This window comes from Mchenga conophoros, linkage group LG3 (genome assembly GCF_057382185.1).
Source record: "Mchenga conophoros isolate Kocher_MC1m ecotype Shallow Benthic linkage group LG3, M_conophoros_male_GT1.1, whole genome shotgun sequence".
NCBI lineage: Eukaryota > Metazoa > Chordata > Actinopteri > Cichliformes > Cichlidae > Mchenga > Mchenga conophoros.
Window position 1 is genome coordinate 76,633,282 of NC_140528.1, and position 26,307 is coordinate 76,659,588.

At 41.9% G+C, this 26,307-nt stretch overlaps 1 protein-coding gene across 1 annotated transcript in view; it reads right to left on the bottom strand.

Moving 5' to 3' along the window:
- Nucleotides 1-19,360: 19,360 nt before the first annotated feature.
- The window catches only part of LOC146580542 (uncharacterized), a 22,690-nt gene continuing 15,743 nt past the window's right edge, over nucleotides 19,361-26,307 (bottom strand). The window contains exons 2-3 of the mRNA XM_085267327.1: nucleotides 22,647-22,746; nucleotides 19,361-21,847 (exon numbers count right to left, since the gene is read on the bottom strand). Of these exons, the coding sequence (XP_085123453.1) occupies nucleotides 20,603-21,847; nucleotides 22,647-22,664 (1,263 nt within the window). The 5' untranslated portion in view covers nucleotides 22,665-22,746 and the 3' untranslated portion in view covers nucleotides 19,361-20,602. The remainder of the gene's footprint in view (nucleotides 21,848-22,646; nucleotides 22,747-26,307) is intronic.

A 26,307-nucleotide genomic window follows, 5' to 3' on the forward strand; every position in this document is an offset into this window, starting at 1 on the left:
ACACACACACACACACACACACACACAGTATTCTTTGTTCACATGTATACCTATGTAAGATGCTATATGTTAATGACCCTATGCATATTCATGTAACCACAATAAAAGGAGTGCTATGGCGAGCCTGGCTGAGAGTCTGATGGAGGTCAAGTGGTGGGACGACACTTGGCTCTAGGCAGGTCTCCCTCATGCATGAGTAAACCAGAGAACTTTGGTGCCTTGAGTCTTGCTTTTTGCTGCGTAGCAGATTGTCCTTAACGTTCCAGCGAATAGGTTCGAGCTACAAACCTATCACTTACTCATTACCCATCATGACTCATTACACTGCTGGGGTAATGTTTCTTCGATTTTCTGAATGTAATTTTACTAATTATTTTATTTTATTTTTAAGATTTAAGACTTTGCAGCTGTGGGTGGACAATCTTCGCAGTCTCACATGAAAAGTTCTTAAAAACTTAAAGACTGGAAACAAAAAGATCAAAAAAGGAAGAGGTTCTTTGCTGTCCAGGGATGTCTGAGAGACAGAAGAGTTTATTCCACTCTGACAGTTATATTATTATTATTATTATTATTATTATTATTATTATTATTATTATTATTAATTTGATTCCTAAAAATATGAATATTTAGGGACCCTCTGCTCTACCTGACTGTAGCTTATAATAAAAAGCACTTAGATTGCTCAGTTAGAGTAGAAAAGTGTAACATAAATAAGAAACAGTCCATTTGCCAGTTCGGCGTCACAGGTGTTGGTGAGTGAGCTGGATGAAGTAGCTAAGAGTGCAATGATTTCTGCTGGGCAGCTACACAAGTGTGCGTTCTATTAAACAATGGCTACAAATAGAGTAAAGCCCTACCTTAAATCTGCTGATAACATTCACTGAACTTATCCTCCTTGTCTAATTCTTTAAGGTCTTTATGCGTGTGCTTTCAGTCTTCACGTGTCAAGTAGCTGACACAGATTAACTCTGACATCCAGGGAATGCCAACAGCGAGGAAACAGCCGAACCAACAAATGAACAAATTCTTCCTTCTCTTATTTTTCAGTTCATGCATCCTTGATTTCTTTGCTCTCATTTCCTTGAACCTATCAGTATATCTTAGCTCCTCCCACCAGAGAAGTGAGCAAGTGAAGCGAGGAAAACATGTAGAGCGGAGCTAAGAGGCTTTAACAATATCAGACATCCTTGCTTTAGTCGTTTTAAAGCAATGCCAGTTAAATATAGCACATCCATTGTTTCGTTACAGCAGACTACTACTAAAGTATTTGGTTGGGTCCGTGTGATGAGTGAGACTTTTAAGTCTGTGCCAGAGACAGAATAATTCTCTCATCCAGGAAATACTGAATGCAGTTTAACAGTTAAGATAACACAGAAACAAATTATTCCCCCTTTTCTTATATTTTGGATTCTACATCCTTGATTCCTTTGCTCTTATTTCCCCAATCATCAAATTGCAGCTCAGTCCCTCAGACATGACAGGTGAGCAGACAAGGTGAAGAAGACATGAAGAGAAAGGAGCTAAGACGAGAGGTATTCATGCCTCCGAGCCATTACAGCAAAGTCAGTTAAAAATGATGTTTGGCACAGATGCTGCTGTCCATTGTTTTGTTGCAGCACACTCCTACATATTTACAGAGTCCTGTTTCCACTCCCTGTTTGTTATGTCTCTTTTATACATCATTGGTAAAACACTTTACTCAGGATATAGTAGATCCTCCAGATCTCCCCTTTCCTGATGCATTTTAGAAACTTAACTGTGCTTTAAGACGGCACATTAAGACTGATTACTGGGTCACAGCCTGCAGCACAGAAAAGAAGGGCAATGAACAGATAAATGAGGAAAAACCTAAGCTGTTGCAGTCCTGTTCTTCATACCTGTTTTAGACAGTAGGGTGAGCAGTTTAATCCTTCACCTGTATTTAGGTATAAGAGAGCCATGTCTGCTTTGAGAGATCAGTTATTGTGATGGATTGTAGTTGTTGAACTTGGATGATGAAATCATCTACTTCCTGCAGGGTTAATGATCACCTTCTTTGATTTCTCAAGTGCATTCAAAATGATTCAGCTGCTGCTAGTGAGAAAAAAAGCAAAGTAATGTCAGTAAACACCACCTCATGGATCACTGACTGCCTGACAGACTGACCACAGTATGTGAGACTGGGCCGAGCTCTGTCTGATTTAGTGATGTGCAGTAGGAGCTCCACAGGTGGACAGTTCTGTCCTGGACTTCATGCACTTAGACTTTCAGTACAAGTCTGAGTCAAGACACCTTCAGAAATACTCTGATTCTGCAGAGGTTGGATTTAATAGTGATGGCAGGAGGAGGAGTTCGAAGCACTGATGGATAACTTTGTGATGTAATCTTGAAACAATCATCAGCTGAAGTACAAGTACCTTATACTCATAGTACATTGAAAACAGGCTGAACTGGAAGATCAATACAGAGGCTGAATACAAAAAGGAAATGAACAGACTTTTATCAAGTAGTGAGAGCCTTCAGTATGTGCAATGCTGTTTCTGTAAGGCAGAATAAATATGTTGATCATTATTAAATCATTTAGAAGAGAGAGACCTAATGTTTAATTCTTTTCCTGTAACTGTTTTACTCTTTGGTGTAGTTGAGGATGTTTTATTGTTCATTCTTTGTGACTTTTTATACTGAAATTATTTTTTATGGTTTTCTGTTTGTCTCTTAGTGGTCATGACCAGGACAGTTTCTATGGGGATGGGGTTGCAGAGATGTGTGTAAGTCTGTAACTCTGCTTCCTGGTCCAAGGTCTGGAGATCCACATTTTGGGGTTTTGAATCCATTCAGTCAGATTTCTATAAATGTGCGGTGCTCCATGTAAAGTAGTGTGGATGCCATCTCTCCTGATAAGACCACCTTTTCCCCAGAAAGCTCACATCAGTCAGACAGACAGCGTTTTAACGTGAACCTGCAGCTAAACATGTTACTGCTGATCTGATACTCGTTACACTAGATGCTTTGGCCCATACCGACCAGTCTGTTTATATATAGGATTATTTTCAACACCTTTGAAACAAGTGTTGAAAATGAATTTAGTCCTACAACCAGGTATTTATATTTTGGCAAGATAAGATACATAAGGACTTGACTCATATCCTGTAAATACTGCTTCTAGCAGCAAAGAATATGTATTTGGAAACAAAAATAACAAAACCTGAAATTAAAGTTCACAAATACAAAGAGAGTGTTGCACTAAAGACCTCCCTGTGATCGCTCTGACGTAGACTTGTTTGCCAAAACTTGTAAGCTGCAGTGACACAATCAGACTGCAAATCTGTGCATCAAAACCGGTCAAGCGATCAACAAAAAGAAAATAGGTGCTGGAGACCTTTAAGGTGGTCTGAACATAAAATGGCGTCATGACTGCACCTACCGTTGGAGGAAAACAAACAAACAAACAAAACAACAAAAACAACATATCAAATAAACTCCAAAATTTCACATGACCAACATTTTTTATGTCCCTGGCCTGCTGATGCTTTGGGTGAGCCAGGCGCGTCCCATTGCTCCTGTTCCCTTTCTTCCACAGAAGGGCTGCGTTCCATTTCAATGTGCCGCCAGCCCCATCTTCTATGAACCGGAACCATTTAGGCTGAGCCCTGGAGTTACTGAATTAATGTTTCTCATCATACCCCCAGTGGCACCTCCAGATTTTTTTCATAGAGGTTGATATATGGGCACCACTAAAAATATTAGGGTGGCAAAACAGAATTTCCTGTTTTATTATTCTGTTGTCAAATATGAGTAACTTAAAAAAAACATGTCATAGCAAATATGATAACAAAGAGAGACAGAAAAAAAACTTTTACGCCTATTTGATATTCTGCTATTAAAGATATCACTGAAAATAAGTACATATGAAAAAAAAATAAGATATTGAAATGTATAATAATTTGTTTTAAGCTGAAAATTTTGGAGGGCCCCAAATTTGCTGCCCAGCCCCCCCTTTGGTGGCGTGGTGATGTCCCTGGCTACCACTTGAGAGAAAGCAAGAAAGAGACTGCTGGGTGAGCTACACTGAGTTCTGTCGAGAGAGAGAGAGCTGCACACTGTGCAGTAAATTCATTAAAATATTTTAGTAAAAACAGCCTCTGCTGTCATGGAGAAAATTAAACAGGCAAGAGTCTCCAGCTCTGATTCTGTCTCTTCTCTGTTTTTTTTCTACTTACATCAGAAAATGTTTCATGTGACTTCATCCTCATACAAGAGACACAGTTGTAGCTATAAAGCTAAGGAAAGTTTCTTTATGGTCCAAAAGGTTGCTCAGCAGAAGATGATTCAAAAATGCAATGAGGACCACGTTTTAAGCGGACTGTTGTGACTGGCTGAAATGAAAAGGCCCATGAAAACGTTATTAATGTTACCTTCTCACAAAGAACAAAAACACATTCAATCTTATTTTTATTTAAATTTTTTTTATTAATTAAAAATAAATCTTAATGATGTGCCAGCTTCTATAATGATGCTTGACAATGTAGAACAAACATGATGACACGAACTCCTTCGCTGACCAGTATATACTTAACAATCTACAATATTTCACAATGTTTTATTTTTTTTATTTTTTTTTTTGTGGATCAAATTAGTCGGGGAGATTTTTCTAAGGAATACACAAAACAAAGATGTGTAAAATGACGTCAGACTGCCAGTATATTTGAGAAATTATTACAATCATTTTAAAATACATTTGAAAGATGCATCACACTCGCAAGGCTGCTTTTGGCTGCACATCAACCACTGTTGCCAGCAGATGTCAACCATGATATTAATGAATGAAGCTTATGAACCAATTTTTGACACAGTGTTTCAAAAAGGTTCACAGTTTCCCTTATTTTGCCATCACTAGTCCCAAGAACCCAATCAAATTCCAAAAAGGGGGGGGGGGGGTCAGGGAGGAGCGCGACACCACAACTGAGCTCTGAGGGCTTTTAGAGATCACTGCAACAATGGCCCCAGAACTTGCCACTTCCACTGATGGGAACAAGTCACTAGATGTCAAACTAGATTTGCCATCCTGTTGGTGTGGCAAATCTAGTTTGTAGGCGCAAAAAGAAAATGCAAGACTTGAATAATATACACAAAGTAAAGGTAAGCATACACAACAGCCAGAGAGTAATATAATACATAAACAATACTGAGAACCTAAATTTTCAAAAGAAATGATGAACAAAACCATTAAAATCATTAAAAAAAATATGAGTCCAAAACTCTCAAAACAAGTGCTAGGTACCATGATATTTATTGACATCATGGAGAAGTGTTACTTCTGCTGGCGGGTGGAAATCCCACAGTGGAAATATTATGTCTAAGAGTGTGATAATTATAATTGGAATGAAAAGAAAAGCAGAAGCCCTGATGAGTTGTTTTTTTAAATTGTGTTTTCAGAAAGTTTACTGAATCAAAAACAACAATAGAACAATATATTAGCCTGATTCAATGAAAAAATTTAACATATGTTATATCAGCACCTGATTATAAGATAGACTACAATAAATGTGTTGATTTACATTCCACCACTGTGTTTCCTGTTTTTCATCTTAATATTCTATGAAAGTAGAAGTAAATATAAAGAACAACAAAACAGGATGTTATTCAGTATCATGCCTTGGTAAAAGATTTATATTTATTCAGGTGTACTGTACATCCAGTTTTTAATAAGAAGTGAAGCGATCCAACAAACATCAATAAGTGATCCATCCTCCAGTAAATGTCACGCGATTACTTAAGGTTTCCTTTAATCTGCTGGGTGCAGTTACTTTCTTTTTTGTTCCTTAAAAACTCTACATGGATAACTTTTAGGACCCTGCAAAATATGCAGAATTTTCTACATGTGAGCTGCACTGATTTCATTTTTCAGCTTAGGCCAGATGTAGTTTAATTTTAAGCACAAATATTTAATGTGATTCAAATAAGTCACAATTTTTCCTTTTAGTAAAAGCTACTGTTTATTTTTTGCAAGTGTATACACTACACCCTAAAAATGCTGGGTTATTTTCATGACTCAACTTCTGGGTAAAAGCCGTGGGTTCATAAGTTGGGTTATTGTGACCAAGTATTGGTTCAAAAGCCATGACTCAGGAGTTGGGTTGGTAATGTGCCAGGATCTTCAATTGACTCCACCTCTTGACTAATTCTGAAGAAGCCACATCATTCTTCACAAGCTGCCATTTTCAACTAGACCAGGGGTCAGCAACCTTTAAGACCCAAAGAGCCATTTGGACCCGGTTTCCACGCAAAAGAAAACACTGGGAGCCGCAAATACTTTTTGACATCTAAAATGAAGATAACACTGTATATATTGTTTTTTGCCTTTATGCTTTGTGTGAACAACTAAAGTGTGTTGCTTATGAAATCCATGAAGTGCTACAGAGAAAATGACATTTTATTTACGTAATTAACACATTTTGAACTCTTAAAGAAATATAACAAAAGGAAAGACACCCAGCTGAACTAAAGTGATCCATGTAGCAAACAACGACTGTTGTGAGCCGCCACCCTTATATCGCCTTTGGGCTTTTGGAGCCTTGACCTGACTTTTAAAAAATAGAATATAATTTTATTTTTATATTTCAATATTACAATAATCTTCCAATATAGAACTACAAGTTAAAAAAAGAACTAACATAAATAAAGTACACGTCAGCTAAATACTTCTAATTTATTTTCCCAAACCACGCGGAGCCGCACTAAACAGCCGCATGCGGCTCCGGAGCCGCAGGTTGCCGACCCCTGAACTAGACTGTGACCTGATCTGTCACGGCGGGGCGAGCTACACACAGTAGCTCGGCGTGCCTGTGTAGCGTGCTGACTAGACCCAAGCGCGGCTACGGCTAGCGGTGGGTTTGGAGCAGACACGCAGTTATTCTAGTAACGATCAGTGCACGAAGCGTGGCTTCGGAACTGTCGTTACAGACGGAGAGCAAGCAGAGCCGGGAAGAGAAAAAGGATTGAAGGGGAAAAACACTCACGGTTGCTGAATCAGGCGGAGACTGACGTCGACAGAGTTTCGGAGCTCCTGACATGAAGAGAATGATGTCTGAGCGGCGAACAGGTGGGTGGCGTCTCTCTTTTAACCCCGGCCCCGTGATCAGCTGTGATCACCGGCTGACACCGGCTAAATGCAATTTATTGGTTTATTCTTGAACTTTACCCACTCATTAAAGGTCTTTTAACAGATAACACCAGCTAGCTTGTGATGAAGAAAGCTATTTCTAATTAAAAATGCTTGATATAATCCTTTAAAGTTATAATTTGAAATAAGGCTGAGGTTGCTCTGTTTGACAAACTATTTAGAGATCACTGTATATAGAACAAAGTATGAGATTGGGTGTTGCATTCAGTAGCAGTTTTTGATAAGGGCGACATGGGCGGTTGCCCAGGGCGGCATTGTGGTGGGGGCAGCATCACGAGCATCGGCCAAAAAAAAAAAAAAAAAAATGCTGCCCCGACGTCATGCCAGCGCATAGTGGGAATGGCATAGGCACCGATCGGCTTTCTATCGCCCATCTGCTGGGAGTAAGGGCGCCCTCCGTTTGCGAGGTGCGCCTGCTGCTTGCGGCACAGGGAGGAGAGGGCGGGGCGGCGGGGAATTCTCTGGCTGGCTGGAGCAGCGTCTAATAACCAACTCGCAAAATAAAACAAAATAAAAACAAACCAACAAAACACCAGACATTGCACTGATGTTATTTCGAAATTCTATATGCTAAAAGTGAGCGCGAGAGCCTTCGGTGCGCCTGCTTGCTGCTGAAGTCAAAGTAAACTTTACTGTCATCTCCGCTACATACAGTCCAGTATATAGAGAGACGAAACGACAAGACTCCAGTTACAGCAGTGCAAGTAAACAAACAATATATATAAGAAGAGTAAGAAAATAAATATACACTTTAGGACTCGGGGTAAAGGGATCAATTTAAAATGTATAATTTACAGTTTGATGATTTAAAGTCTCACACACAACCAGGGCTGGACTAGCCATCGGGCATACCATGCATTTGCCTGGTGGGCCGCTCGTGATTTTTCATTTTTATGGGCAGATGGGGTTTTATTTTTATTTTTTTTACGGTATAAATGAATGGTGGTGGATTGGCCAGTTGGTCATGATCGATTCTGGGCTGGACCAATTACAGCCGAGGAGATCGAACTTTAACGTTGAGGTAAAAAGGAACACGATTAGTCCGTACTACTTCAGCCAAAAAGTTGCTAATTGAACTGATCAATGATCAGCTGATCGGCTTTTCTTTCTGAGCCAGAAAAAGGAAACCAGCGGAGGTCGCGCTAAACAACAGCAGCACGTTTAAGCTTGATCAGCTGTTGTTAGAATGTATTTATTATTACTTTCAGGTATCAGCTGGTGTTTGCTGGAGCCACAGCTGTAAAGCTGCTGGTCATGATGTGGGTTTTGATATGTGGTGAGAGGGGAAACATGAAGATGAAACCAGGAGATGTCCTTACTGAATTATCAGAGCTGAACAGGTGATGGAGAAACAGGTTTACTGTAGGAATTGTAATAGGTGTTTTTATAACCAAATCTTTTCAATTTTTCATGTTCCTGTTGGGGCAGGTGAGTCTCCTGCAAGAATATTACCTGTGCCTTTTCTTTTTTGAGTTTTGTTACCACTTTACTTCTTTTGATTGGGTTATTCAGACCATTCACATTCAGTGACACCAGTTTTATATTATTAAAAGGCATGTAATCCACGCGATTGTAGATCGTAATTCTCCAGACAACAAAAAAATTGTGGCCTTGACATTTGGCCAATACTTTTTTCAAGTAACTTGACCAACACAGATGTTAAGTACTGAAAAAATCATAAATTCTTCAGTTTTTTAAAGTTAAGAGTTTTTACATGTAATTTGTTCTAAAACAGAGCTGACTTTACATAGCATGTCTTCATGTGTATTAACATGTGCTGTAACCAAAGACTGATTTGAAGTAATCGATATAATAAATTATATATATTTTTTGGTACATTTTTTTTTACTTGCATTTTACTTTCATTGATATATTTTGTATGAAGTTTGCTGTATGTTCTATGTATCATATGGCAATAAACGTATTTTTGAGAAAATCTGTTTTGAATCTAGTTTTTATATGCTGAATTTTATAGTAAGTAGAAATCTTAACCTAAATGCTAAAGGTAATATAACACTAGTGATAGGTTTTGAGTTTCGACCCAATTTTATTAACCTCAAGTTGGTTATTGGTCAATTTAACCCAATTTTTGGATAGTTATCCTAACCCAGAGTGCTGGGTCAAACCAGTAACCCAACCCTGTTAAGTTGAAACAACAACAATATTTGACCCAGCATTGGGTTACAAATTGGGTTATTTTTAACCGTGCAATATTTAGGGTGTATCAGTCAGAAGTCAGCTGTGTACCAACCTGACTTCTGCACAACACAACTGATGATCTCATCTCAAGGAGGCAAGAAATTTCACAAATGAATCCTGATAAGGCACATCTATGAAGTGAAAAACCATTTCAGGTGAATACATCATGAAACTTATTGAGAGAAGGCCAAGGGTTTGCAGCGATATCAAGAAAACAAAGGGTGGCTACTTTCAGGAATCTAAACTATAAAACATGTGTAGAGTCCATTTTTTCAATTTTTCATTGAGTCCTGCATTTGACTCCACATCAGGGCCGTGCAGAGAGGTTTAAAGGGGCGGGTGCTCAAAGTTAAAAAGGGGCACATTGAACCAGGTGATTAATAGTTAAATATTATTGTTGAGGGGCACAGACAGGACTTCGCATGCACACACACACACATAAAAAAAAATAAAATAAAAAGATTTTTTTTAAAAAAGTTGCCTCAACAAAAGGGCACTTTGGGCACCCATCAGGAAAGGGGCGGGTGCTCAAGCCCCCCCCCTCTGCACGTGCCTGCTCCACATCTTGCCTACCACACAGCAAATCCGTGACAGTGTGTCCAAACTTTTGACTGTGTTGACCTAAAGTGTACTATATATAGCAACTGTCAAAGAATTTCATCACCTTGGATGAATGTAGCATGTTAATTTTGTGTAGCTTTACAACAAAGGCATTGTTATTAAGAAAATAGGGAAAAGGTCACGTGTTCAAAAAACATACATATCAAAAATTAAGGTAGAGTTTCAGTCATGTCAACAATCACAAGAGAGAGAGAGAGAGACAGAAATGAATGAAAAGAGACATTAAATTTAAATGTTTTTAAATCACTCTTTAAAAACATTTGTGCACAGATGGAAATTTTATTTGATATCAGATAACTCACACACTCCCTGAGTGTGTTTCTTGTTGATTTGTTGTCTTACTCATGCAACACGACATACAAACTGAATGGTTTTTGTGAAACAAATCTAAATATTGATCATAAACAAGAGCAACTTATTAAAGTTCTTACATGACATCTACTTAATTAAAAGAAAAACAGAAATAGTAATTTAATAAACATGTTATACTTTAACACATTTACAGTGGGGCAAAAAAGTATTTAGCCAGCCACCGATTGTGCAAGTTCCCCCACCTAAAATGATGACAGAGGTCAGTAATTTGCACCAGAGGTACACTTCAACTGTGAGAGACAGAATGTGAAAAAAAATCCATGAATCCACATGGTAGGATTTGTAAAGAATTTATTCGTAAATCAGGGTGGAAAATAAGTATTTGGTCAATAACAAAAATACAACTCAATACTTTGTAACATAACCTTTGTTGGCAATAACAGAGGTCAAACGTTTACTATAGGTCTTTACCAGGTTTGCACACACAGTAGCTGGTATTTTGGCCCATTCCTCCATGCAGATCTTCTCGAGAGCAGTGATGTTTTGGGGCTGTCGCCGAGCAACACGGACTTTCAACTCCTGCCACAGATTTTCTATGGGGTTGAGGTCTGGAGACTGGCTAGGCCACTCCAGGACTTTCAAATGCTTCTTACGGAGCCACTCCTTTGTTGCCCGGGCGGTGTGTTTTGGATCATTGTCATGTTGGAAGACCCAGCCGCGTTTCATCTTCAAAGTTCTCACTGATGGAAGGAGGTTTTGGCTCAAAATCTCACGATACATGGCCCCATTCATTCTGTCCTTAACACGGATCAGTCGTCCTGTCCCCTTGGCAGAAAAACAGCCCCATAGCATGATGTTTCCACCCCCATGCTTCACAGTAGGTATGGTGTTCTTGGGATGCAACTCGGTATTCTTCGTCCTCCAAACACGACGAGTTGAGTTTATACCAAAAAGTTCTACTTTGGTTTCATCTGACCACATGACATTCTCCCAATCCTCTGCTGTATCATCCATGTGCTCTCTGGCAAACTTCAGACGGGCCTGGACATGCACTGGCTTCAGCAGCGGAACACGTCTGGCACTGCGGGATTTGATTCCCTGCCGTCGTAGTGTGTTACTGATGGTGACCTTTGTTACTTTGGTTCCAGCTCTCTGCAGGTCATTCACCAGGTCCCCCCGTGTGGTTCTGGGATCTTTGCTCACCGTTCTCATGATCATTTTGACCCCACGGGATGAGATCTTGCGTGGAGCCCCAGATCGAGGGAGATTATCAGTGGTCTTGTATGTCTTCCATTTTCTGATGATTGCTCCCACAGTAGATTTTTTCACACCAAGCTGCTTGCCTATTGTAGATTCACTCTTCCCAGTCTGGTGCAGGTCTACAATACTTTTCCTGGTGTCCTTCGAAAGCTCTTTGGTCTTGGCCATGGCGGAGTTTGGAGTCTGACTGTTTGAGGCTGTGGACAGGTGTCTTTTATACAGATGATGAGTTCAAACAGGTGCCATTCATACAGGTAACGAGTGGGGGACAGAAAAGCGTCTTACAGAAGACGTTACAGGTCTGTGAGAGCCAGAGATTTTCCATGTTTGAGGTGACCAAATACTTATTTTCCACCCTAATTTACGAATAAATTCTTTACAAATCCTACCATGTGAATTCATGGATTTTTTTTTTCACATTCTGTCTCTCACAGTTGAAGTGTACCTCTGGTGCAAATTACTGACCTCTGTCATCATTTTAAGTGGGGGAACTTGCACAATCGGTGGTTGACTAAATACTTTTTTGCCCCACTGTATATCTGCTTGTCATATTGGTTCTGACGGGGTGACACTAGGTGCACATCCCCTCGCCATACGTTTTCTGAAAGGAGTTCGCCGGCTGAGGCCCGTGCTTAAGTCCAGTGTGCCTGCTTGGGACTTGTCTTTGGTGCTGGAGGCCCTTTGTAGCCCCCCGTTTGAACCCATTGAGTCTGTGGATATTAAATTTCTTTCATATAAGACTGCATTACTTCTCGCTTTGGCTTCGGCAAAGCGAGTGGGTGACCTTCATGCGCTCTCTGTGCATCCCTCGTGCACACAGTTCTCTTCTGATGGCCACAAGGTCGTATTGCATCCAAATGCTGCCTATTTTCCCAAGATCATGCCTGCATCTTCTAGCTCAATGGACTTTGAGTTGCTGAGCTTTTGCTCCCCTCCTTTTGCATCTGAGGAGCAGAGGAGGATGCATTCTCTTTGTCCAGTGCGTGTGCTACGCACCTACATTGAGCGCACTCAGAATGTGCGTTTATGTGACCAGCTGTTTGTCTGCTTCGCTAATCCAAATAGAGGTAGAGCTCTGTCCAAACGGAGGCTGTCCCACTGGATTATAGAAGCTATCTCACTGGCATACAGCACCGGTGGTCTTGCTTTGCCCCACGGGGTCAGAGCTCATTCCAACCTCATGGGCTCTTTTTAAAGAGGTGCCTGTAGCTGATATTTGTGCGGCAGCTAGTTGGGCATCAACGCACACTTTTGTGCAGTTTTATCGGTTGGATGCTACAGCCCCTTCGGTGGCTCATGCTGTCCTTTCTGCTGGGTCTACCACTCACTAAGGATGTGGTGGTCCGATTCCGGTTTGGTGGCTGCTCTGTGGGGCGTGTATATATGTCCCATACTTATGTGTTGTACCGAGTGAATCGACTGAAAGGGAACGAATAGTTATGTCTATAACTTCTGTTCCCTGAAGGAGAGGAACGAGGTACAACACAAGGTGGCCCCACTGAGCAGTTTGGCTTGGTGAAGAGCGGCTATCGAACTGAGGGATGACTGTGATGACAGCGGCTATATGTGCAGGCAGGGCCGTGCGCATGTCATCACACGTCATCTGCCTTAAAGGCGTGATTAAAGGTTTCTTCAGCCAGGACACGCGAGGGCGTGATATCCCATGCTTATGTGTTGTACCGAGTGAATCGACTGAAAGGGAACTCCCAAACACTAGTGGTGTGCGATACTGCATATTTTGGTATCGATCCGATACCAAGTAAATTCGGGCCAGTATCGCCGATACCAATACTGATACGATACTTTTCAATAAATAAGGTGGATGCCTCATTGAATTGCTAAATCGCAATTAATTTTCATGACCTTAAGTGTTTGTGTGATGTTTCCTTTGGTATAATTAATTAGTTAAAACCCAGGACATAATTAGGAGAAATTATTTATTCATAATTAAATAATTTTTTTTTATTATTGTTGCGGCTCGTGGTCTGCGATGCCCCTGCAGATGAGATGGACTCACCTTCACGGCATCTACAATGATGCCTCGCCGGCTTAAAACCTGTGCGCTGCTTGTGCTGTTGTTGTTTTTGGTGTTGATGTGTACAGCTGGCAGCAGGAGGGTTGCAGCCGTTGAATGTAGGCTACTGTTACAGCAACCGTGTGATCACTGTAAGGGTGGACAGCGCACGGCTTGGGGTGAGCCGGAGGCTGGCGCGCCTGCCAAGCTGGAGACGGAGGTCGAGGTGCGCGGGGGTGCATGCTGTCAACTTCGGCACGCAGGCTGCACAGTCCTGCGTGCCGGCCGTCTGCCCAGCTACCTGTGAACCCCAGCTCACTTCCACGCCTACTGCGCCACCGCTGCTTGCCATATGGGTGGCCATCAGGCCAGCTCCGGGGCTTCCGCTGGAGGCGCGGGCGACCGCCAGAGTGGACACTTCCCCGTCGCTGGGCTAGGGCATGGGGCGCCGATGGTCCGGGCCAATTCCCTCGCCTGCTCGCGAGGTGAGGTGAAGCGGGCGAGGGGGGTATGTGGCAGGGTGTGTTCTGCGATGCCGCTGCAGGGTTGGTGGTGGTGATGTGTACGGCTGCCAGCGGGAGAGCTGAAGCCGTTGAATGTACTGTTACAGCAACCGTGTGATTATTGTAAGAATAAATGATGCTGCGAAGCATGAAAATGCCATCGGGTCTGCCCTGGTGGCGATCTTTTTTTTTTTTTTTTTTTTTTTTAAATCTTAAGTGCACGCAAACCAGTACACAAATTAAAACAAATACTATTTATAAACTATAATACAAAAATTACAATTAAAATTCTCAACAACAAAAACAAAAAAATGTATATAATTAATATGTAAACAACTTAACAACCCCCAAAGTGTCTAAGTCACGTGACGTGTCAGTGCAACACCGAAACATAAGAGTGGGGGAGAGGGAGCAAAGTGTGCCTGCTCTCCGCTGACACAGGAGCGGTGTGTCCAGCGACCTGGTTGTTTCGTTTTTGCCGTTTTTACTTACCTTGGATCCAGATGAAACCATTGTGTCCTTTGATGTAGTCTCTCTCTTCACTTGCATACCCACCAAGCAGTGGTGTGTGTGTGTCTAGAAAATTTTTGTTGGGGGGGCCAGGTAGGGGCACAGATTTGGAGAAGGGTGGCAGATGTAATTGGCAGATAATGTTAAAAAAAAATTCTACCAACCATTAACCATAATTCAGTAACCCTGTAAACCTAATAACCGAATGCGCTTTTAACTCTTATTAGAATGAGATTTTAACCACTACGGTGCAAAGTTTTTAGATACTGCGTTGATAAAGTACAAGAGACACAATCAGTGCTTTGTCAGTGTTTACTCAGCATTCAAGGACAGCAATATTTGCATAGTATTTTTACTGACATATAGTGCACATATGTTTTGAGCAAAAACATTTTTGAATATTTAACATACAATTGGCAAATTAGCCAATGCCAATGCAAAACTTTATCTGCCTGTTAAAAAAAGAAGATAATCTTATTACAAACTGCTGTTTGATTTTTAAAACAGGAAAAAAGTGGAGAAACAACTGAAAAGACTAACATTTGAATAAAACCTGAAAGCAAGTAAATACTTTCTATGCTGCCTTATGGTAAACTTTGGTAATATTGATGTATAAAGAACAACACTAGCTGATGATGACATACAGTCAGCTGGCATGGTGACACTGCTGGACTGGGACAAAAAAATTGGGCATTTTGACTAGAGACCGGCCCACCAGGTATTAAAGCCAAAAAGCCTTTGAATGAAAACAAATGCTGTTGTGACAGTGATGTACACTGTCTTGTTGGTATATGTATGATTTCTATACATTTTACGTCAGATAAAAACTTTGTTCGCAAGATTCAGATAATTATTTAATAAAAGCTAGATATTTTAAATGAGAATAAGAAAGAAAAGTATTTTTTGTGCCCCCAACTCGTTAATGAGGAACAACTCCTCATTTCATCCTATGATAACAGCATTTTCACCATTTCAGCCAGTGTGAGTGGAGAACAGCCAAGTCTCCTCCCTGATAAACCTCCACATGTACCACCGAAAACAGTTAAATTACAGGGAGTGCAGAATTATTAGGCAAATGAGTATTTTGTCCACATCATCCTCTTCATGCATGTTGTCTTACTCCAAGCTGTATAGGCTCGAAAGCCTACTACCAATTAAGCATATTAGGTGATGTGCATCTCTGTAATGAGAAGGGGTGTGGTCTAATGACATCAACACCCTATATCAGGTGTGCATAATTATTAGGCAACGTCCTTTCCTTTGGCAAAATGGGTCAAAAGAAGGACTTGACAGGCTCAGAAAAGTCAAAAATAGTGAGATATCTTGCAGAGGGATGCAGCAGTCTCAAAATTGCAAAGCTTCTGAAGCGTGATCATCGAGCAATCAAGCGTTTCATTCAAAATAGTCAACAGGGTCGCAAGAAGCGTGTGGAAAAACCAAGGCGCAAAATAACTGCCCATGAACTGAGAAAAGTCAAGCGTGCAGCTGCCAAGATGCCACTTGCCACCAGTTTGGCCATATTTCAGAGCTGCAACATCACTGGAGTGCCCAAGAGCACAAGGTGTGCAATACTCAGAGACATGGCCAAGGTAAGAAAGGCTGAAAGACGACCACCACTGAACAAGACGCACAAGCTGAAACGTCAAGACTGGGCCAAGAAATATCTCAAGACTGGTTTTTCTAAGGTTTTATGGACTGATGAAATGAGAGTGAGTCTTGATGGGCCAGATGGATGGGCCCGTGGCTGGATTGGTAAAGGGCAGTGAGCTCCAGTCCGACTCAGACGCCAGCAAGGTGGAGGTGGAGTACTGGTTTGGGCTGGTATCATCAAAGATGAGCTTGTGGGGCCTTTTCGGGTTGAGGATGGAGTCAAGCTCAACTCCCAGTCCTACTGCCAGTTTCTGGAAGACACCTTCTTCAAGCAGTGGCATAGCTGGACTGGCCATCGGGCATACCGGGCATTTGCCCGGTGGGCCGCTGGCGATTTTTTGTTTTTATGGGCCGATGGATTTTTTTTTTTTTTTTTTTTAGGAAGGGTATATATAATGAAAGGTGTTGGATTGGCCAATTGGTCATGATCGACTCTGGGCTGGACCAATTACAACCGAGGAGGCTGGATGCACCCTCCCCCTTGTTTAGCAATCACGTGATTTTCGCGCATTGCATGCCGGGAACTCGTGGCATAACAATCCAAGTACTGCATCAAATGCAAGCATTTGCAGCACCGCAAAACGTTCATTCTCCGGTTCCAATACCTTCTTGTTTTTTCTTTGCCGCACAAAAAAGGAATGTACAAAACGAAGGAGAACAATGCCGGTCCGTACAAAAACATACTCGACGAAAAGTCAAAGAAAAGATACGAGGAAAAAATCAAAGGAGTGAAAGGGTCAGACCCTTACGAGCACACAGAGTGGACAAAATACATTAGCGTGCTGCCCAACTTTCACCACGCTCATATTTATAATTATACGCTTCTTGGAGTGAGTGCATACACTCATGAAGTTTAGTAACTTCAGGTCACTGCAACAAGCCCAGGACCAGTTTACCGACGGATGGGTACAGGACCTTGAAACGCACCGTGTAGAACGAAAGACCATCGTACGAACAAAGTTTACCAGTCTCACAAATCGTCTTCATAAATACACATTCGTTAACAGTTTATTAATATAACCTTTGAGCTCAACGGTAATTAATTAGTAGTGGAAATAATTTCTGGTAGCATCACAGAAATGTAGCAGTGACAATAATACTGTATGCTGTAATCGCACTGGACAATTAGTGATACAAAACAACTGTTTTATCCTGTGAATAAAAGAATATGTTTTTGTCAGTGTACCATGGTAATAACAGAAGCGAAACGCAATATTGTGTCAGGACAATTCACTATTTATGCACAATAAACAAAGGAGCATAGCGCGACAATTTCTGTTCAGCGCCAGACTTGCTTGTAACCTATATCACCAATTATGTTAAGAAAAATGACGTATTAACTACTACAAAACTCTGACCTTTGTGGGAATGGAGCAGACTAACATGTGAGCTGGAGTGTTCTGAGACGTTATATTTGGTATATCCAGACCATCAGCTCTTACTTCAGAAACATGGCTTAAAAAATGTATCTTCAACGACGTAATCCGATAAAAAAAAAAAAAAGGATCTCTTTACCCGTCGGCTTTCCGTGGCTGTCATGCGACCGGCTATTGCAGTTACAACAGCTTCTTGCCATTTTTTTATTGCTGTGTAACTGAGCTCAATTGAAAGCCTGCGTGCGCTAGCACCTCTTGCCACAAGTTCCCAGAATCCTTTGCGGTTTTACCCCTGAATGACGTCACATTTTCAATTTTTATCCTGGTCGGCCGTTCTCTAGTCAAAATGCCCGGGCTGATTTTTTGTCCCAGTCCAGCCTTGAGCAGTGGTACAGGAAGAAGTCTGCATCCTTGAAGAAAAACATGATTTTCATGCAGGACAATGCTCCATCACACGCGTCCAAGTACTTCACAGCGTGGCTGGCAAGAAAGGGTATAAAAGAAGAAAAACTAATGACATGGCCTCCTTGTTCACCTGATCTGAACCCCATTGAGAACCTGTGGTCCATCATCAAATGTGAGATTTACAAGGAGGGAAAACAGTGCACCTCTCTGAACAGTGTCTGGGAGGCTGTGGTTGCTGCTGCACGCAATGTTGATGGTGAACAGATCAAAACACCGACAGAATCCATGGATGGCAGGCTTTTGAGTGTCCTTGCAAAGAAAGGTGGCTATATTGGTCGCTGATTTGTTTTTGAATGTCAGAAATGTATATTTGTGAATGTGGAGATGTTATATTGCTTTCACTGGTAAAAATAAATAATTGAAATGGGTATATATTTGTTTTTTGTTAAGTTGCCTAATAATTGTGCACAGTAATAGTCACCTGCACACACAGATATCCCCCTAAAATAGCTAAAACTAAAAACAAACTAAAAACTACTTCCACGAACATTCAGCTTTGATATTAGTGTGTGAATGTGTGTGTGAATGGGTGGATGACTGGATATGTAAAGCGCTTTGGGGTCCTTAGGGACTAGTAAAGCGCTATATAAATACAGGCCATTTACCATTAATGAGTTTTTTGGGTTCATTGAGAACATGGTTGTTGTTCAATAATAAAATTATTCCTCAAAAATACAACTTGCCTAATAATTCTGCACTCCCTCTAGTTTGAATATGAAATCAGGGCTCAAACTTCTTGTTCTGAGACCATTTCTTTATTTTTCACACCAAACTGTTTAATAAGACAAACTTTACACAGAGTTCATCAAATATAACTAACGCTTTAACATTATCAGGATTTCATAATGCAAACTTCAAATCAACAAGAAAACAGCTGCAGAACATGTGGATCAAAATGATTTCATTAAAACAACATGTGGACTTCAACGATACAGTAAATACACTAAAGTGAAAGGAGGAGCCAAAAATAGATGTTTAATAGAATTTGAATTATTTAAAGGGTCCTTATGTGTGCTGCCGTTTTTAACGTTTAACATTTCTTTGAAATGAATACATTTAAAAAAAAGAAGTTAATTTTGGAAAAACTAAGAAAGTTCAAATGAAAGAAATTGATATATATCTATATCAGTAATTTTGATCGCCCTGCATGTAGTGACAGTGACAGAGAAGCTGCATGTATAGATGTACATATCTATACATGCAGCTTCCTAAATGTAACATTCAGGATTATTCACTGCAGGTCCAGAAATCAGAGCTACCTCATCAGATCCAAATGTGACATCAGCTGACACTCTTTACATGAGATTCCATCTGAACTCTGTGGAGCCTGATCTCAAGGTTTTTAAGTCCAACCCTGAAGCCAGAAGAGGATCTTTCTCTCTCTTCAGATTCATTGTGATCCAGTGATTTCAGTCCTACATGATCAGGCTGATGTTTGCACAGAGCAGATAATGAAGTGAATGTTTTTGCACATTGGTAACAGTGAAACAGTTTATTTACAGCGTGGAATCGTTTGTGTTTGGAGTATGAACTGAGATTCCTGAAGCTCTTGTCACACTGGTCAGAGCTGAAGTTCGCTTCCATGTGTGTACAATCATGTTTGTTACGATGACCTGATTGTGAGAAGTTTTTGTCACAGTGTCTGCACTTGTATGGTGTCTCTCCTGTGTGGATTTGCTCATTCTTGTTCGTTAAGCTCACGTGCAGTGGTGAAGGATGACCCACACTAGTCACAGATGTGCTTTTTAACCCCACTGTGGAAGAGTTCATGTATTTTTAATGTACTTGGTGTGTGGAAGCCTCTCCCACATTCTTTGCAGTAGTTCATTTTGTCTCCAGTGTGTCTACGTTGATGCGGTTTAAGGTCCCGTTGATGATTGGAGGTTTTTCCACAAAGGTCACAGAGAAACGTTTTCCCACCACCACAGTGACGACAGGGTTGAGAACTGGATCCATCTGTGTTGCTCTGCTTCTAAACAATGACAGCGTAAGTGATCTCTGCCAATGTCCAACTACGTTTTACTGTTTACATTATAACACTCAGCTTACCGAGCGAAAATGACTCTTCATTTTTCCAAACTGTTCATTCAGTATAACTCCATAAGTTTACTGATTCGACTTGTTCCAAACAATCAGGTTAAAATTACAAGATAAAAAAATCAATACATCCTCACAGTAACTGCACTTGTAGAGTTAATTTCTGGTGTGGATCTGTTGGTGTTTTTTTCAGGTGATGTGGAACTTTAAAAGTCTTCTCACACAGTTCACTTTTGTAAGGTCTCTCCTCAGAGTGGCTAAACATGTGTCGTTGTAACTGTGCATCTGTTGTAAACAGTTTCCCACACTGATCACAGCAGGAAACATAATTTCCAGTGTAAATCCGTAGGTGAATATTTCGGTACTGTTTGTCACTGAACCTTTTTCCACAAAAATCGCAGCTGTACGCCTTAATTCCAGAGTGGGTAACTAGATGCTTCTGTAAGTTTCGACTTTGAGCAAAAGCTTTACCACACAAGTCACAGTAGTGTGCTTAAACTACACTGTGGATGAGTTGGTGTTTTTTTAAGGCTCCAGCCCGGGCAAAAGACTTTCCACACAACCCACAGCTGTACGCTTTAACTCCACTGTGGATGAGTTGGTGTCTTTTTAAGTCTCCAGCCTGAGTAAAAGATTTTCCACACAAGTCACAGCTGTAAGGTTTAACTCCACTGTGGATGAGTTGGTGTGTTTTTAAGCCTCCAGCCTGAGTAAAAGATTTTCCACACAAGTCACAGTTGTAAGGTTTAAATCCACTGTGAATGAGTTTGTGTGTTTTTAAGTTTTCTGCCAGGGTAAACCACTTTCCACACAAGTCACAGCTGTAAGGTTTAACTCCACTGTGGATGAGTTGGTGTGTTTTTAAGTTTCCAGCCCAGGTAAAAGACTTTCCACACAAGTCACAGCTGTAAGGTTTAACTCCACTGTGGATGAGTTGGTGTCTTTTTAAGTCTCCAGCCCGGGTAAAAGACTTTCCACACAAGTCACAGCTGTAAGATTTAACTCCACTGTGGATGAGTTGGTGTCTTTTTAAGTCTTTAGCCAGGGTAAAAGACTTTCCACACAAGTCACAGCTGTAAGATTTAACTCCACTGTGGATGAGTTGGTGTGTTTTTAAGTTCTCTGCCTGGGTAAACCACTTTCCACACAAGTCACAGCTGTAAGGTTTAACTACACTGTGGATGAGTTGGTGTTTTTTTAAGGCTCCAGCCAGGGTAAAAGACTTTCCACACAAGTCACAGCTGTATGCTTTAACTCCACTGTGGATGAGTTGGTGTGTTTTTAAGCCTCCAGCCTGAATAAAAGACTTTCCACACAAGTCACAGCTGTAAGGTTTAAATCCACTGTGCATGAGTTGGTGTCTTTTTAAGCTTTTAGCCCAGGCAAAAGACTTTCCACACAACTCACAGTTGTAAGGTTTAAATCCACTGTGCATGAGTTGGTGTCTTTTTAAGCTTTGAGCATGGGTAAAAGACTTTCCACACAACTCACAGCTGTAAGGTTTAAATCCACTGTGGATGAGTTGGTGTCTTTTTAAGGTTTCAGCCAGGGTAAAAGACTTTCCACACATGTCACAGCTGTATGCTTTAACTCCACTGTGGATGAGTTGGTGTCTTTTTAAGGCTCCAGCCTGGGTAAAAGACTTTCCACACAACTCACAGCTGTACGTTTTCTCTCCCTTTCTTCTGTGAGGTTTGTCAGCCTCCTGAGAGTGCTGACGTCTTGCTCCATGTTGGTCCTGCAGTGACAGAGGCAGTGAGTGAAATGCAGTCGTGGAACAAACTGAAACTCCCTCCGTCAGTGGAATCAAACATGTCAACAAACACATTGCTGGTGTGTTACCACCACCTTCTGGTGATAGTATCACATTACAATGATGTAACCAAAACTAATGACATGGCCTCCTTGTTCACCTGATCTGAACCCCATTGAGAACCTGTGGTCCATCATCAAATGTGAGATTTACAAGGAGGGAAAACAGTACACCTCTCTGAACAGTGTCTGGGAGGCTGTGGTTGCTGCTGCACGCAATGTTGATGGTGAACAGATCAAAACACTGACAGAATCCATGGATGGCTATGTTGGTCGCTGATTTGTTTTTGTTTTGTTTTTGAATGTCAGAAATGTATATTTGTGAATGTGGAGATGTTATATTGCTTTTACTGGTAAAAAATAAATAATTGAAATGGGTATATATTTGTTTTTTGTTAAGTTGCCTAATAATTATGCACAGTAATAGTCACCTGCACACACAGATATCCCCCTAAAATAGCTAAAACTAAAAGCAAACTAAAAACTACTTCCAAAAACATTCAGGTTTGATATTAATGTGTTTTTTGGGTTCATTGAGAACATGGTTGTTGTTCAATAGTAAAATTATTCCTCAAAAATACAACTTGCCTAATAATTCTGCACTCCCTGTATGGATGAGCCCAGGATAGAAAAGATAAAGCTGCTGTTAACGGGTTTTTAAAAACCAAGCAGCTGAACACACAGTTTCAATAACAGTGTTGTGTTGTCTGTGATGTTTTTCTCACCTTTTGTGTTGAAGACATTTTTCCTCTGTAGTGGCTGAGCTGAGTCCAAATGGCTGAAATTGTTTCTCTGCTGTTCCAGACTCTTCTGCTCCTGTTACTCCTGTTGTAAAAAAAAAAAAAAAGTATCGATCGATATCGATATTGAACCGTTTGATACAGTGCTTTCGGTTCGGTACGCATATGTATCAAACAATACAAAATTTTAATTTATTTTATCAACTTTTCTTCTGATGATGCTGTCTGTGTTGAGAGCTCAGTGGATCTGCATTCGACTACTCCGCCTAGGCTCCACTGTCGAGCGCAGATCCACTGAGCGCAGCACAAGCTAGCAAGACAGTAGCTAAGCTGGTTGCAACATGGCAAATTGAACCTCCCCCACCCTCATTCAGATCTGGACTTTGGAACTATTTTGGTCTTCATGTGAAGTATGTACGGTGGCCCCTAGAGACAAAGCACGTACAAACTCCAAAACACACGCAAACTCCAAAACACTTGCAAACTCCAAAACACATGCAAATTCCAAAACACAACGGAAGTGCTCCAGGACGCTAGGGGCAGTGTTGAGCTTTTGTTACCTAGTAACTACACAAGCCAGGAAGTACCAATGACCGGATTTGGGGTCTGCAGCCTTAAAGGCCGCATTTTAAGGCCGATTACGTCACAGCGACACGACAAAGACTGTCCCAATTCAAAGGCTGCTCGAAATGCAGCCCTAAAATGCGTCCTTAATTTCCCTGAATTTTAAGGATGGGTCGGTGTAGCCTTCATGGCCCAACATATCCCAGACTTCATAGCGCGGCAGTGGTGTGGACAATTTTGCCGGGAAAAAAAAACGGCGGAAGCGGAGCGGATGAAGAGTAAACTTTCAGAAGTAAGTACTGAATATTATGTCACTTATTTATGCGCAAATGTTTTTATAATGAAGAACATTAAAACATCACTGTTGGCCACATGTTGGGAAAGTTATGTGACATTAGCGATGTTTGTACTAACTTGGTTTTAAAGCCTTTACTTCAAAATATACGCCGTACAATAGTTGACTTTAATCTTACAGAGAATGTGAGGATTTTGTGAATAATTAAAGTCAGTCATATATCCACAAACACAACAAGCTGAAAGTCAGTGAACCTGCTCGGTTTGCAGTCCTGAATATCACGGCACAAGCAGGATCCACTGCACTGTTAATGTGCAAATTCCCTGCTGACTCGGCCTCAGGATGTGTAGAGGCAAGAATCATATATATATATATATATATATATATATATATATATATATATATATATATATATATATATATATGCGCAGTATCTTAGCTGTTCCCAGGACTGCGCTCTTCTGGACAGAGATCTCCGATGTTGTTCCCGGGATCTGCTGGAGCCACTCGCCTAGCTTGGGAGTCACCGCACCTAGTGCTCCGATTACCACGGGGACCACTGTTACCTTCACCCTCCACATCCTCTCGAGCTCTTCTCTGAGCCCTTGGTATTTCTCCAGCTTCTCGTGTTCCTTCTTCCTGATATTGCTGTCATTCGGAACCGCTACATCGATCACTACGGCCGTCTTCTTCTGTTTGTCTACCACCACTATGTCCGGTTGGTTAGCCACCACCATTTTGTCCGTCTGTATCTGGAAGTCCCACAGGATCTTAGCTCGGTCATTCTCCACCACCCTTGGGGGCATCTCCCATTTTGACCTCGGGACTTCCAGGTTATACTCGGCACAGATGTTCCTGTACACTATGCCGGCCACTTGGTTATGGCGTTCCATGTATGCCTTGCCTGCTAGCATCTTGCACCCTGCTGTTATGTGCTGGATTGTCTCTGGGGCATCTTTACACAGCCTGCACCTGGGGTCTTGCCTGGTGTGATAGACCCCAGCCTCTATGGATCTTGTGCTCAGAGCTTGTTCTTGTGCTGCCATGATTAGTGCTTCTGTGCTGTCTTTCAGTCCAGCTTTGTCCAGCCACTGGTAGGATTTCTGGATATCAGCCACCTCCTCTATCTGCCGGTGGTACATACCGTGCAGGGGCCTGTCCTTCCATGATGGTTCCTCGTCTCCCTCCTCTTTCTTGGGTTTCTGCTGCCTGAGGTATTCACTGAGCACTCGGTCAGTTGGGGCCATCTTCCCAATGTATTCTTGGATGTTCGTTGTCTCATCCTGGACTGTGGTGCTGACACTCACCAGTCCCCGGCCCCCTTCCTTCTGCTTAGCGTACAGCCTCAGGGGGCTGGATTTGGGGTGAAACCCTCCATGCATGGTAAGGAGCTTTCTTGTCTTTATGTCAGTGGCTTCTATCTCCTCCTTTGGCCAGCCTATTACCCCAGCAGGGTACCTGATCACGAGCAGGGCGTACGTGTTGATGGCCCGGATCTTGTTCTTACCATTCAGCTGACTCCTCAGGACTTGCCTGACCCTCTGCAGGTACTTGGTGGTTGCAGCTTTTCTAGCGGCCTCTTCATGGTTCCCATTCGCCTGCGGGATCCCCAGGTACTTGTAACTGTCCTCTATGTCTGCAATGTTGCCTTCTGGTAGTTCAATCCCCTCAGTTCTGACTACCTTCCCTCTCTTTGTTACCATCCGACTACACTTCTCCAGTCCGAACGACATTCCAATGTCATTGCTGTATAGCCTGGTAGTGTGGATCAATGAATCGATGTCTCGTTCACTCTTGGCATACAGCTTGATGTCATCCATGTACAGGAGGTGGCTGACAACTGCTCCGTTCTGTAGTCGGTATCCGTAGCCAGTCTTGTTAATGATCTCACTGAGGGGGTTCAGGCCTATGCAGAACAGCAGTGGGGACAGAGCATCTCCTTGGTAGATCCCGCACTTGATGGTAACTTGTGCTATGGGCTTGGAGTTGGCCTCTAGTGTTGTACGCCACATCCCCATTGAGTTCCTGATGAAGGCTCTTAGGGTCCCATTGATCTTGTACAATTCTAGGCATTCCAGTATCCAGCTGTGGGACATTGAGTCATAGGCCTTCTTGTAATCAATCCAGGCAGTGCACAGGTTGGTCAGTCTGGTCTTGCAGTCTCGGCTGATTGTTCTGTCTACCAGTAGCTGGTGTTTTGCGCCTCTGGTATTCTTGCCAATTCCTTTCTGTGTCCCGCTCATGTATTGACCCATGTGCCTGTTCATCTTAGCCGATATGATGCCTGACAGGAGCTTCCATGTAGTACTGAGGCAGGTTATTGGTCGGTAGTTGGAGGGGACCGGTCCCTTCTTGGGGTCCTTGGGGATCAGGACCGTCCGGCCTTCAGTTAGCCATTCCGGGTGTCTCTCGTTAACTAGCAGCTGGTTCATTTGTGCTGCCAGACGCTCGTGGAGTGCAGTCAGCTTCTTCAGCCAGTAGGCGTGAACCATGTCGGGCCCTGGTGCTGTCCAACTCTTCATACTGGAGACCCTTTCTTGGATATCTGCCACTGTGATGGTTACTGGACCCTGTTCAGGGAGGTCGCTGTGGTCTGCCCTCAGATCCTCTAGCCACTGAGCATTGCCGTTATGGGTTGCATCCTTCTCCCATATGCTCTTCCAGTATTGCTCCGTCTCCAGCCTTGGTGGTGCTGTTCTCTTATTGTTCCCTTGCCACTGAGAGTACACCTTTGCTGGTTCTGTGGAGAACAGCTGGTTTATTCTCCTGCCTTCTATCTCTCTGGTG